Below are 13,379 nucleotides of genomic sequence, written 5' to 3' on the forward strand. Positions count from 1 at the left end.
TATGGCCGGCCTTCCATGTACTCGATGGGAGCAACCAATGCGTCAATTTTGAAGAAAATACTAGTGCTGCTTCAACTCGTCATCTACGTTCACTTTGGTGTCTGAATTTGAAAAATACACCGAACTGGTTTTATAATTTGGCAGTATGGTTTAAATACAGTTCAAATTACATCTAGATATGTACGTATTGTTAACTAGACATGCAGAGAGAGCCATCACCACACCTGATTCACCTCCGTCCCGAAATGTAGAACGTTTTTTGATATTATTCTTTTTATTTGAATTAAAACCAAGACGAGTAATTTGGAAGGAGGGAGTACAAGACATAAACAAACCACAAGAACCATACTAGAAGAATCTAGAGATTCAGAGCATAGGAGAAGACAAAACTGCTCCGAGGAGCAGGGCGTGTACATAGGAGGAGTCACACTGGCGTAGGCCAGTCTTGCTTACTCACAAGTCAGTCCCGTCACTCCCTGTCGCGCGCGAGAGACCAGATCGCCATGGACATGGCACGCTACGTCGCGTTCCACCAGCAGTGGATCGCGGGCCAGCAGGCGGGCCTCCGCGAGCTCGCGGAGGCGGCAGCCAATGCCGCCGCCGGGCGCGCCACGGACGCAGAGCTGAGGGCCGTGGTTGAAAGGTGCATGCGCGGGTACCAGGAGTACGCCGCCAGCCGGCGTGCCTTGGCGCGCGAGAACGGCGCGGCCTTCGTCGCCCCGCCCTGGTGCACGGCGTTTGAGAACTCCGTGCTCTGGCTCGGGGGCTGCCGCCCGTCTCTGGCCATCCGGCTTCTCTACTCAATCTCCGGCGAGGGCTTGGAGGAGGACATCGAGGAGTTCGTCAGAGGCCGCGGGCGCGGCCTCGCGGAGGGTATGGGCCTCGTCGGGATCACGGCCACGCAGCTGCAGCAGATCAACGACCTCCACCGCTGCACGCTGCGCGACGAGGGTTACCTGACGGAGCGTCTGGCGAGTCTGCAGGAGAACATCGCCGACCGGCCGCTGCTTCCGATCGTTCGGGAGCGCGCCGCGGCGGCGGCAGCAGCATTAGCCGGCCAGGACCGGAGCGCTAAGCGCGACGACATTCCCGGACGGCCCGTGGCAGCAGAATCGTCAGGAGGACTCGCCGCCGAGGTGGACGCGGCGATGGAGAGCTACTCGGCCGGGCTGGCCAGGCTCCTGGAGGAGGCGGACGAGCTGCGCATGTCGACGGCCAGGGCGCTGGCCACGGAGATCCTGACGCCGCGGCAGGCGGTGGAGATGCTGATGGCAGCCAAGCAGCTGCACCTGGCGGTGCGCGACTGGAGCCGCCGGAAGGAGGAGGGCGCCCAGAACGCGCGTCTGCCGCTCGCAGCCGCAGCGACGACCGCCCCCTCGGGCTCAAAACCATGACAGGCTCGCCATTCCTCAACTAGCTTGCTTTGCCGCCAACTTAAGTGTACAGAGTCTGAATAATCTGTTTATTCTGGATTTCTAGATATTAATATCGTTGTTTCTCTGCCATTGTATAACCTGCCTGCACAAACTGCATGCTTGTGTTCTAAAGTCGAAGTTCCTCCTACTACTCCTGTTCAATACAGTAGTATATATGTATCCGTAACTAGTTTCTTGTGTGCTTGCATGTGTGCGCTCTCTAGTCTGATCCGTTCTTTTTTTTAGTACAGTACTACTTCCTCCGTTCCGAATTACTTGTCTTGGATTTGTCTAGATACGAATAGACTTATTTTAGTGTTAGATACCTTCGTATCTAGACAAATCTAAGACAAGTAATTCGGAATGGAGGAGTAGTAGTTTATTCATAATTCCTTGGATTGGAATCCTGAAGAGCGGAGGAAATGAGACGGACGGGAACTGCGAGACGAGAGGAGCGGTTAGTTTATCGCCTTCCGTTTCCCGTCGCTTTCGCCCCGGCGCCGCGCACGGCGCACTGGTGGCGCGACGCGATCTGGGGGTGGCGCCAGGTCCGCATGGCCCGGTGTCGCTCGCGTCGCGCGGCGCGCGGCGCGCGTCCTTTGGTTTGGTCGCGTACGGCGTGGCCGCCGCATGGGCAAAGGAGCCGCGCGTGCTTGCGCATGCTGGACGCGTGGGCCGTGGCCCGTGGAGCATGCAATGCGTTCTGTTCTAATCTGCTCGGCGGGGGCAGGCACTGGTCGCGGCGTGCTTCCTGCTGACGGACCGCCGAGGAGTGTCAGCCTGTCTCATAGTCTATCTAGTCTAGCTTTTGAGACGGGCTACACCGTTTGATGGCGTCGGAGGCCGATTTTGGTGTTAGAGCATCTACAACCGGCACCCTAAACCCTTCGCCTAAAACGTCCGGGCCGGCATCTTTGACTGGTCACGGGTCGCTCGGTCACTGACCGTCATCGAATTTCGACCTAGCCGGACGTCTGAAATGGGTCTCAAACGTCTGGATTGACCAGCATTCCTTATATCCAGCTTAAGTATGGAGCGGATATAGAGTGCCAGAGCGTGCCCACTACGTATGACTAACGAAGGGGTCCCACGCGGAATCGTTTGAAAACTCAGCAGTCCAAAACTCGTCTCATCCGTTAGATCGATGTCGCCGCTTGGCGGGCCGCGTAGTGCCTATTCTGCTTATTTAAGTCGACCGTCGGCACCGAAATTCAAAAAAAAAGTCGACTGTCGGCACCGAAATCCTATCCTTCACATTTTCCTTCACCTATCCGCCGATGCCGCCACTTTTCATTCCCCATCCATCTAGTAGCCATGCCCCCCCTCCCACCGCCGGGTGAGGAGCTACCCATTTCTAACACCGGAGTGCCGACTGGAGCTCCTTGAGCAGATCCGAATAAGGCGCGAAGCCCGGATCGCTGCGGGGCTACCTCCGTATGTAGTGGACCCGGAGGAGGATGAGCCGGAGGAGGAGGATGTGGGGACGCTGGCGACGCGGATCCATAGGCGGAGAAGTAGACCATCCTCGATTCCCTCCACTCAGAGTCGGCTGCAAAGGCCAAACGCAGTCGCCGACAGGAAATGGAGGCGCAGCAGGCTGTGGAGGAGGCAGAGATGCTTCCCTACATGGATGAGGTCGAGCAGAAGGAGGATGAGTCGGAGCCCTCCTAAGCGTCCGTCCACTCGGCGCCCAACACCGACTGAGGGAGTCCTGGACTAAGGGGTACTCGGGTGTCCGACCTGTTAGCCATGGGCCGGACTAATGGGTTGTGAAGATACGAAGACCGAAGACTACACCCGTGTCCGGATGGGACTCTCCTTGGCTGGAAGGCAAGCTTGGCGACTAAATATGTAGATCCTTTCTTTGTAACCGACCTTGTGTAACCCTAGATCCTCCCGGTGTCTATATAAACCGAAGGACTTAGTCCGGAGGACATACATTATCATAGCCATACAAGCTAGACCTCTAGGGTTTAGCCATTACGATCTCGTGGTAGATCAACTCTTGTAATACTCATATTCATCAAGATCAATCGAGCAGGACATAGGGTATTACCTCCATAGAGAGGGCCCGAATCTGGGTAAAGCATTGTGTCCCCTGTCTCCTGTTACCATTGACCTTAGACGCACAGTTCGGAACCCCCTACCCGAGATCCGCCGGTTTTGACACCGACATTGGTGCTTTCATTAAGAGTTCCACTATGCTGTCGCCAAAAAGGTTTGATGGCCCCTTCAATCGTCAATAATGACGCTATCCAAGGAGAAACTTTTCTCCCTGGACAAATCTTTGTGTTCGACGGCTTCGCACCGCGGGCCAATTCGTTTGGCCATCTGAAGTAGATCGAAAGCTATGCCCCTGGCCATCAGGTCAGATTCGGGAGCTTGAACTACGTTGCGGACATACGTGGAGACTTGATCTTCGCCGGACTCGAGACCGTGGCTACCACTCCTGGTCACCCCGAGGGACATGACCTAAATCTGTCATCGGATTGCATCCAGGAGACAGCTCCCATAACCGCTCTGGTCCTAGATCCAGAGCAGACTGCGCCATCCAAGGATGGGATGATCGACCCCACCACAGAGGCCATAGATTCCACAGTGTTGGAGCCGCACATAGACTTGATCTCACACGATACCTGTGCCACCGGAACTCCGGACTCGTTTCCGGCCATAAGTTTCGAACCATGTGAGCCCATGGACGCCAAACTTGATCGTTCATCGATCTTCGAATTGAGCGCCGCAGACATCTTCGAGCACTCACCTTTGGGCGACATGCTAAACTCATTAAAAAAACTGTCCTTGGTGGAGGACTCACAACCGAACTATATCCGGTTCGAACTAGGGGATGACGATGGAGAATTTTGCTCGCCACCCGCCACCCACTTCATAGACATGGTCGAGGATTTAACCGACACACTTGATTAAGACTCTGAGGACATCGACGGTATGGGCGACGATGCCGTAGAAGAAGAGGCCCAGAACCCGCCGTTCACCGGACGCCGGACGACCACTTCCTCGTATGATGTATACATGGTGGATGCACCAAAGGAGAAAAACGGCGATGACAAGGAAGATCCAGCTGAGGATAAACCTTCCGAAATACAATCCAAGCGCCGGCGTCAGCGGCGCCACTCTAAGTCACGCCGCAGTAAAGACAGCAACACCGACACAGAAGAAGATAACACTCTAGAATGTGCCGAAGACAACAAAGACCCCGTTGAAACAGCTAATGAACAAGATGAATGAGAATATGGGCAGGTTAGCCTTGGTAAATAGGCCACGAACGAAGACTCAGAGGACGGGAGTTATCTTCCGCTCTCCGAGGATGAGGTGAGCCTCGGCACCGATGATTTCATCGTTCCTGAGGAACCTCTTGAGCAGGAGCGCTTCAAGCGCCAGCTAATATCCACTACAAGGAGCCTGAAAAAGAAGAAGCAGCAGCTTCAAGCTGATCAAGATCTGCTCAATGATAAATGGACCGATGTCCTAGTAGCCGAAGAATACGGCCTCAAGCGCCCAACCAAAAGTTACCAAAGCGCAAATTGCTACCTCAGTTTGACGAGGAGGTGCCGGAATACATACCACCATCATACAATGCGGCTGACCGACCACCACGTGGTCGGGACAAAACGGCAACTCACGCCGAACACCAGCCCGCCCCGCCTCATCGCACAGGTAGGGGTAAATTAGCCCACGGCCATACATATGACCTCCGGCAAAACCTGAACAATAAAGCAGGACATACCAGATCAATCTACGGATCTCGAGGACGTGCCTTGACACGCGACGACGGCCACCTATTCGGACGTGACAAACTTAGTCATGTGCGGGCTAAAAACTGCAGACGGACTCCATTAGAGCTATGTCGTGATACGGCCTGATACAGAGGCGCCGCACAACCTCATTGCTTCACTGATGAGGTCATGGATCATGAATTCCCAGAAGGGTTCAAACCCGTGAATATATAATCATACGATGGAACCACGAACCCCGCGGTGTGGATTAAAGACTTCATTCTTAATAACCCACAAGTATAGGGGATCGCAACCGTTTTCGAGGGTAGAGTATTCAACCCAAATTTATTGATTCGACACAAGGGGAGCCAACGAATATTCTCAAGTATTAGCAGCTGAGTTGTCAATTCAACCACACCTGGAAACTTAGTATCTGCAGCAAAGTGTTTAGTAGCAAAGTAATATGATAGTAATGGTAACGGTAGCAAAATGTAACGATAGCAAAAGTAATATTTTTGGTGTTTTGTAGTGATAATAACAATAGCAACGGAAAAGTAAATAAGCGAAGAACAATATATGGAAAGCTCGTAGGCAATGGATCAGTGATGGAGAATTATGCCGGACGCGGTTCATCATGTAACAGTCATAACCTAGGCTGACACAAAACCAACTCCAATTCATCAATGTAATGTAGGCATGTATTCCGAATATAGTCATACATGCTTATGGAAAAGAACTTGCATGACATCTTTTGTCCTACCCTCCCGTGGCAGCGGGGTCCTAGCGGAAACTAAGGGATATTAAGGCCCCCTTTTAATAGAGTACCGGACCAAAGCATTAACACATGGTGAATACATGAACTCCTCAAGCTACGGTCAGCACCGGAAGTGGTCCCGATTATTGTTACTTCGGTGTTGCCGGATCATAACACATAGTAGGTGACTATATACTTGCAAGATAGGATCAAGAACTCACATATATTCATGAAAACATAATAGATTCAGATCTGAAATCATGGCACTCGGGCCCTAGTGACAAGCATTAAGCATAGCAAAGTCATAGCAACATCAATCTCAGAACATAATAGATACTAGGGATCAAACCCTAACAAAACTAACTCAATTACATGATAAATCTCATCCAACCCATCACCGTCCAGCAAGCCTACAATGGAATTACTCACGCACGGCGGTGAGCATCATGAAATTGGTGATGGAGGATGGTTGATGATGACGATGGCGACGGATTCCCCTCTCCGGAGCTCCGAACGGACTCCAGATCAGCCCTCCCGAGAGAGTTTAGGGCTTGGCGGCGGCTCCGTATCGTAAAACACGATGAATCCTTCTTCTTCATTTTTTTCTCCCCGAACACGAATATATGGAGTCAAGGTTGAGGTCGGTGGAGCTCCAGGGGGCCCACGAGGCAGGGGGGCGCGCCAAGGGGGGCAGGCGCGCCCCCACCCTCGTGGCTCGGGTGTGGGCCCCCTGGCCTTGATTCTTTGCTAGTATTTTTTATTATTTCCAAAAATACCCTCCGTGGAGTTTCAGGTCATTCCGAGAACTTTTGTTTCTGCACATAAATAACACCATGGCAATTCTGCTGAAAACAACGTTAGTCCGGGTTAGTTCCATTCAAATCATGCAAGTTAGAGTCCAAAACAAGGGCAAAAGTGTTTGGAAAAGTAGATACGACGGAGACGTATCAACTCCCCCAAGCTTAAACCTTTGCTTGTCCTCAAGCAATTCAGTTGACAAACTGAAAGTGATAAAGAAAAACTTTTACAAACTCTGTTTGCTCTTGTTGTTGTAAATATGTAAAGCCAACATTCAAGTTTTCAGCAAAGATTATGAACTAACCATATTCACAATAACTCTTAGGTTTCATGTTTACTCATATCAATGGCATAATCAACTAGCGAGCAATAATAATAAATCTCAGATGACAACACTTTCTCAAAACAATCATAATATGATATAACAAGATGGTATCTCGCTAGCCCTTTCTGATACCGCAAAACATAAATGCAGAGCACCTTTAAAGATCAAGGACTGACTAGACATTGTAATTCATGGTAAAAGAGATCCAGTCAAGTCATACTCAATGTAAACTAACAGTAATGAATGCAAATGATAGTGGTGCTCTCCAACTGGTGCTTTTTAATAAGAGGATGATGACTCAACATAAAAGTAAATAGATAGGCCCTTCGCAGAGGGAAGAAGGGATTTGTAGAGGTGCCAGAGCTCGATTTTGAAATAGAGATGAATAATATTTTGAGCGGTATACTTTCGTTGTCAACATAACAACCAAGAGATGGCGATATCTTCCATGCTACACACATTATAGGCGGTTCCCAAACAGAATGGCAAAGTTTATACTCCCCCTCCACCAACAAGCATCAATCCATGGCTTGCTCGAAACAACGAGTGCCTCCAACTAATAACAGTCCCGGGGGAGTTTTGTTCGTAGTTATTTTGATTTGATTTGCATAAAGCATGGGACTGGGCATCCCGGTGACCAGCCATTTTCTCATGAGTGAGGAGCGGAGTCCACTCCTCTTGAGAATAACCCGCCTAACATGGAAGATACGGACAACCCTAGTTGATACATGAGCTATTCAAGCATACAAAACAGAATGTTTATTTGAAGGTTTATAGTTTGGCACATACAAATTTACTTGGAACGGCAGGTAGATACCGCACATAGGAAGGTATAGTGGACTCATATGGAATAACTTTGGGGTTTATGGGATTGGATGCACAAGCAGTATTCCCGCTTAGTACAAGTGAAGGCTAGAAAAAGACTGGGAAGCGACCAGCTAGAGAGCGACAACAGTCATGAATATGCATTAAAATTAATCAACAACGAATGCAAGCATGAGTAGGATATAATGCACCATGAACATAAATATCATAGAGGCTATGTTGATTTTGTTTCAATTACATGCGTGAACATGTGCCAAGTCAAGCCACTCGAATCGTTCAAAAGAGGATACCACCCTATCATACCACATCACAACCATTTTAATAGCATGTTGGCACGCAAGGTAAACCATTATAAGCTCCTAGCTAATTAAGCATGGCATAAGCAACTATAATCTCTAATTGTCATTGCAAACATGTTCATCCATAATAGGCTGAATCAGGAACGATGAACTAATCATATTTACAAAAACAAGAGAGGTCGACTTCATACCAGCTTCTCTCATCTCAATCAATCCATCATATATCGTCATAATTGTCTTTCACTTGCATGACCGTGAATAATAATAACAGTGCACATGCATTGGACTAAGCTGGAATCTGCAAGCATTCAATTCAAGAGAGAAAACAAGGTAATATGGGCTCTTTTGTCAGATCAATAATAATGCATATGAGAGCCATTTTAATTATGGTCTTCTCCTATCGACCCCCAAAGAAAGGAAAAGAAATAAAACTATTTATACGGGAAAGCTCCCAACAAGCAAAAGAAGAACATGAAATCTTTTTGGGTTTTCTTTTTAATTACTACTACAAGCATGGAAATTAAAACTAGCTAAAAGATACAACTATTTTTTTTTGTTTTTCTTAAGGTTTATCAAACACACAAGAAGAAAGCATAAAAAGGAAATAAACTAGCATGGATGATACAATGAAAAAGTATGAGCACCGACAACTAGCAATGAGTGTGTGAACATGAATGTAATGTCGGTGAGAAATACGTACTCCCCCAAGCTTAGGCTTTTGGCTTAAATTGGTCTAATGCCACGGATGGCCTGGTGGATATCCAAATTTGTAGTTGGGGTCGTACTGAGATGCAGCAGTCATTGCATCGTGGGCTGCAGCTTGGAGGCAAGCTATCTCAGCCCTCCTCTTATACTCTTCCGCCTCCTCTCTGGTTATAAAAGATCTCCCTTTTGCCTGAAATTCAAATAAAGTAGAAGTAGGGAGAGAGACGTGATAGGTGCGTCATCTATCAAAGATTAGTCGGTACTGGAGGAACTGATCGTTCCTCTCAACAAAATGATGACGAACCATAGCCTCATAATCCGAATAAGCAGGAGGCAACTCAATATCATCCTCACGTATGGTTATACCAAGAAAATTAGCTATACGGGTTGCATAAATTCCACCAAAGAAATCTCCATTAAATCTATTATGATGCAACCTACGTGCAACAGTGGCTCCCAAATTATAATATTTATCTCCTAACACAACACTCCTAAGAATACCGAGGTCAGGGACACACATGTGACATGCTTCATCTTTACCATTTATGCACCTACCTATGAAGAGAGCAAAATAATGTATAGCAGGAAAATGAATGCTCCCTATGGTAGCTTGTGCTATATCTCTAGATTCCCCCACAATTATACTAGCAAGAAAATCTCTAAACTCAGACTTGCGAGGTTCACTAGTACTACCCCATTGTGGAAGTTTGCAAGCAGTGGTAAAATCCTCTAAGTCCATAGTATAAGAATTTTCATAAAGATCAAACAGGACAGTTTGAGAATTGCGTGAAGATGAAAATTCAAACCTCCTCACAAAGGAACTAGTGAGATAGTGGTACTGGCGGCACTTTTCCGCCTCGAAGCTCACAAGATCAGCGTTACGCAAATATGCGTTAAATTCTTCCTTAATTCCTGCTCGATCCATGAACTCCCCTGAAGGCCATTCACAAGGCCGCACTGGAGCATTCCTTGGTGGCTCATCATCAGCATCACGCATTGCAAGCCTGGGTCCTTGCTTCCTTGAAGGACCACCTTGGTACATTTTCCTAAACATATTTCTTCTTCTAAAAAATTTCTGAAATTTTTAGTAACTTAAAATAAAAGAGAACCAAGCTCAACAAAATTGGTAGCAACTACTCCTACAAGTGCCTAGGACCTATATTATGCATTAGAACTACTTGGAACCTTATAAATTTGACATGCAAGCTCAAGAACATGGTCACCTAGGCAGCACAAATTTGCAATGAATAAAGCACTAGAACAAAAACTAATTGGACCAATGGAGGAGTCACATACCAAGGAACAATCCCCCAAAAGCAGTTTTGTGAGAGGTGCGTTGAGCAAGGAGATCGAAAATCGCAACAAAATGAGCTAGAACTCGTGCTTGAGCTGGATGGTGATTTTTTGGGAGGAAGAAGAAGTGTGTGGGTGCAAGAATAAGTGGAGAGGATCCACCATGGGCCCACGAGGTAGGGGGCGCGCCCTGGACCCTCGTGGACAGGTGCCAGCTCCCCCTGTTGTGTTCTCAGTACCAGATATTATCAAATATTTCAGAAAAAATCATATTTAAATTTCAGGGCATTTGGAGAACTTTTATTTTCAGGGTATTTTTATATTGCATGGATGATTCAGAAAACAGACATAAATTACTATTTTTGATTTATTTAATATAAATAACAGAAAGTAAAAAGAGGGTATAGAGAGTTGTGCTTTCTGACTTCATCCATCTCATGTTCATCAAAAGGAATCCACTAACAAGGTTGATCGGGTCTTGTTAACAAACCCATTCCGAATAACATGGAACCAGAGAAATTTCAAATAATGCTAGCTTACCTCAACGGGGATATGGACATCCCCAACAATAAGAATATCCTATTTCTTCTTGACAGTGTTGGGTAACGTAGCAATAATTCAAAATTTTCCTACGTGTCACCAAGATCAATCTATGGAGTCATCTAGCAACGAGGGAGGAGTGGATCTACATACCCTTGTAGATCGCGCGCGGAAGCGTTCAAGAGAACGGGGTTGATGGAGTCGTACTCGTCGTGATCCAAATCACCGATGATCCTAGCGCCGAACGGACGGCACCTCCGCGTTCAACACACGTACGGAGCAGCAACGTCTCCTCCTTCTTGATCCAGCAAGGGGGAAGAAGAGGTTGATGGAGATCCAACAGCACGACGGCGTGGTGGTGGAAGTAGCGGGATTCCAACAGGGCTTCGCCAAGCTCTGCGGGAGGAGGGAGATGTGTCATGGGAGGGAGAGGGAGGCGCCAGGGCTTAGGTATGGTTGCCCTCCCTTCCCCCCACTATATATAGGGCCAAGGGAGAGGGGGAGGGCGCAGCCTTGCCCCTTCCTCCAAGGAATGGTGCGGCCAAGGGAGGAGTCCCTCCTCCCCAAGGCACCTAGGAGGTGCCTTTCCCCTTTAGGACTCTTCCTTTCCCTCTTCTCTTGGCGCATGGGCCTCTTGGGGCTGGTGCCCTTGGCCCATATAGGCCAAGGCGCACCCCCTACAGCCCATGTGGCCCCCGGGGCAGGTGGCCCCACCCAGTGGACCCCCGGGACCCTTCCGGTGGTCCCGGTACAATACCGATGACCCCGAAACTTGTCCCGATGGCCGAAATAGGACTTCCTATATATAAATATTTACCTCCGGACCATTCCGGAACTCCTCGCGACGTCCGGGATCTCATCCGGGACTCCGAACAACATTCGGGTTACCGCATACCAATATCTCTATAACCCTAGCGCCACCGAACCTTAAGTGTGTAGACCCTACGGGTTCGGGAGACATGCAGACATGACCGAGAAGACTCTCCGGTCAATAACCAACAGCGGGATCTGGATACCCATGTTGGCTCCCACATGTTCCACGATGATCTCATCGGATGAACCACGATGTCAAGGACTTAATCAATCCCGTATAAAATTCCCTTTGTCTATCGGTATGTTACTTGCCTGAGATTTGATCATCAGTATCCCGATACCTTGTTCAATCTCGTTACCGGCAAGTCTCTTTACTCGTTCCGTAACACATCATTCCATGATCAACTCCTTGATCACATTGTGCACATTATGATGATGTCCTACCGAGTGGGCCCAGAGATACCTCTCCGTCACACGGAGTGACAAATCCCAGTCTCGATTCGTGCCAACCCAACAGACACTTTCGGAGATACCTGTAGTGTACCTTCATAGTCACCCAGTTATGTTGTGACGTTTGGCACACCCAAAGTATTCCTACGGTATCCGGGAGTTGCACAATCTCATGGTCTAAGGAAATGATACTTGACATTAGAAAAGCTTTAGCATACGAACTACATGATCTTGTGCTAGGCTTAGGATTGGGTCTTGTCCATCACATCATTCTCCTAATGATGTGATCCTGTTATCAACGACATCCAATGTCCATGGTTAGGAAACCGTAACCATCTATTGATCAACGAGCTAGTCAACTAGAGGCTTACTAGGGACATGGTGTTGTCTATGTATCCACACATGTATCTGAGTTTCCTATCAATACAATTCTAGCATGGATAATAAACGATTATCATGAACAAGGAAATATAATAATAACTAATTTATTATTGCCTCTAGGGCATATTTCCAACAGTCTCCCACTTGCACTAGAGTCAATAATCTAGTTCACATCGCCATGTGATTAACACTCACAGGTCACATCGCCATGTGACCAACATCCAAAGAGTTTACTAGAGTCAATAATCTAGTTCACATTTACCATGTGATTAACACTCAATGAGTTCTGGGTTTGATCATGTTATGCTTGTGGGACAGGTTATAGTCAACGGGTCTGAACCTTTTAGATCCGTATGTACTTCACAAATCTCTACGCTATATTTGGAGCCATTTCAAATAACTGTTCTACTTGGAGCTATTCCAAATTGTTGCTCCATTATATGTATCCGGTATCTCTAATCAGAGCTATCCGGATAGGTGTTAAGCTTGCATCGGCGTAACCCTTTACGACGAACTCTTTTACCACCTCCATAATCGAGAAAATTCCTTAGTCCACTAGTTACTAAGGATAACTTTAACCGCTGTGTGGTGATCTACTCCTAGATCACCTTTGTACCCTCTTGCTAGACATGTGGCAAGGCACACATCAGGTGCGGTACTCAGCATGGCATACCGTATAGAGCCTATGACAAAAGCATAGGGGACGACCTTCGTCCTTCCTCTTTCTTCTGCCGAGGTCGAGCTTTAAGTCTTAACTTCATACCTTACAACTCAGGCAAGAACTCCTTCTTTGACTGATCCATCTTGAACACCTTCAAGATCATGTCAAGGTATGTGCTCATTTGAAAGTACCATTAAGCGTTTTGATCTATCCTTATAGATCTCGATGCTCAATGTTCAAGTAGCTTAATCCAGGCTTTCCATTGAAAAACACTTTTCAAATAACCCTATATGCTTTCCAGAAATTCTACGTCATTTCTGATCATCAATATGTCAACAACATATACTCATCAGAAATTCTATAGTGCTCCCACTCACTTCTTTGGA

The 13,379-nt window shown here is 47.6% G+C and overlaps 1 protein-coding gene across 1 annotated transcript; it reads left to right on the plus strand.

Annotated features, from left to right (window-relative positions):
• The first annotated feature begins 429 nt into the window (after positions 1 to 429).
• LOC125548628 (protein DOG1-like 2) lies at positions 430 to 1,638 on the plus strand. The gene has a single exon (XM_048712195.2). It carries the CDS (start codon positions 504 to 506, stop codon positions 1,392 to 1,394), a length of 891 nt encoding a protein of 296 aa, XP_048568152.1. The 5' UTR covers positions 430 to 503; the 3' UTR covers positions 1,395 to 1,638.
• The last annotated feature ends 11,741 nt before the right edge of the window (positions 1,639 to 13,379 follow it).

Source organism: Triticum urartu, chromosome 3A (assembly GCF_056163025.1).
Source record: "Triticum urartu cultivar PI428250 chromosome 3A, HENAU_Tu73, whole genome shotgun sequence".
Classification (NCBI taxonomy): domain Eukaryota; kingdom Viridiplantae; phylum Streptophyta; class Magnoliopsida; order Poales; family Poaceae; genus Triticum; species Triticum urartu.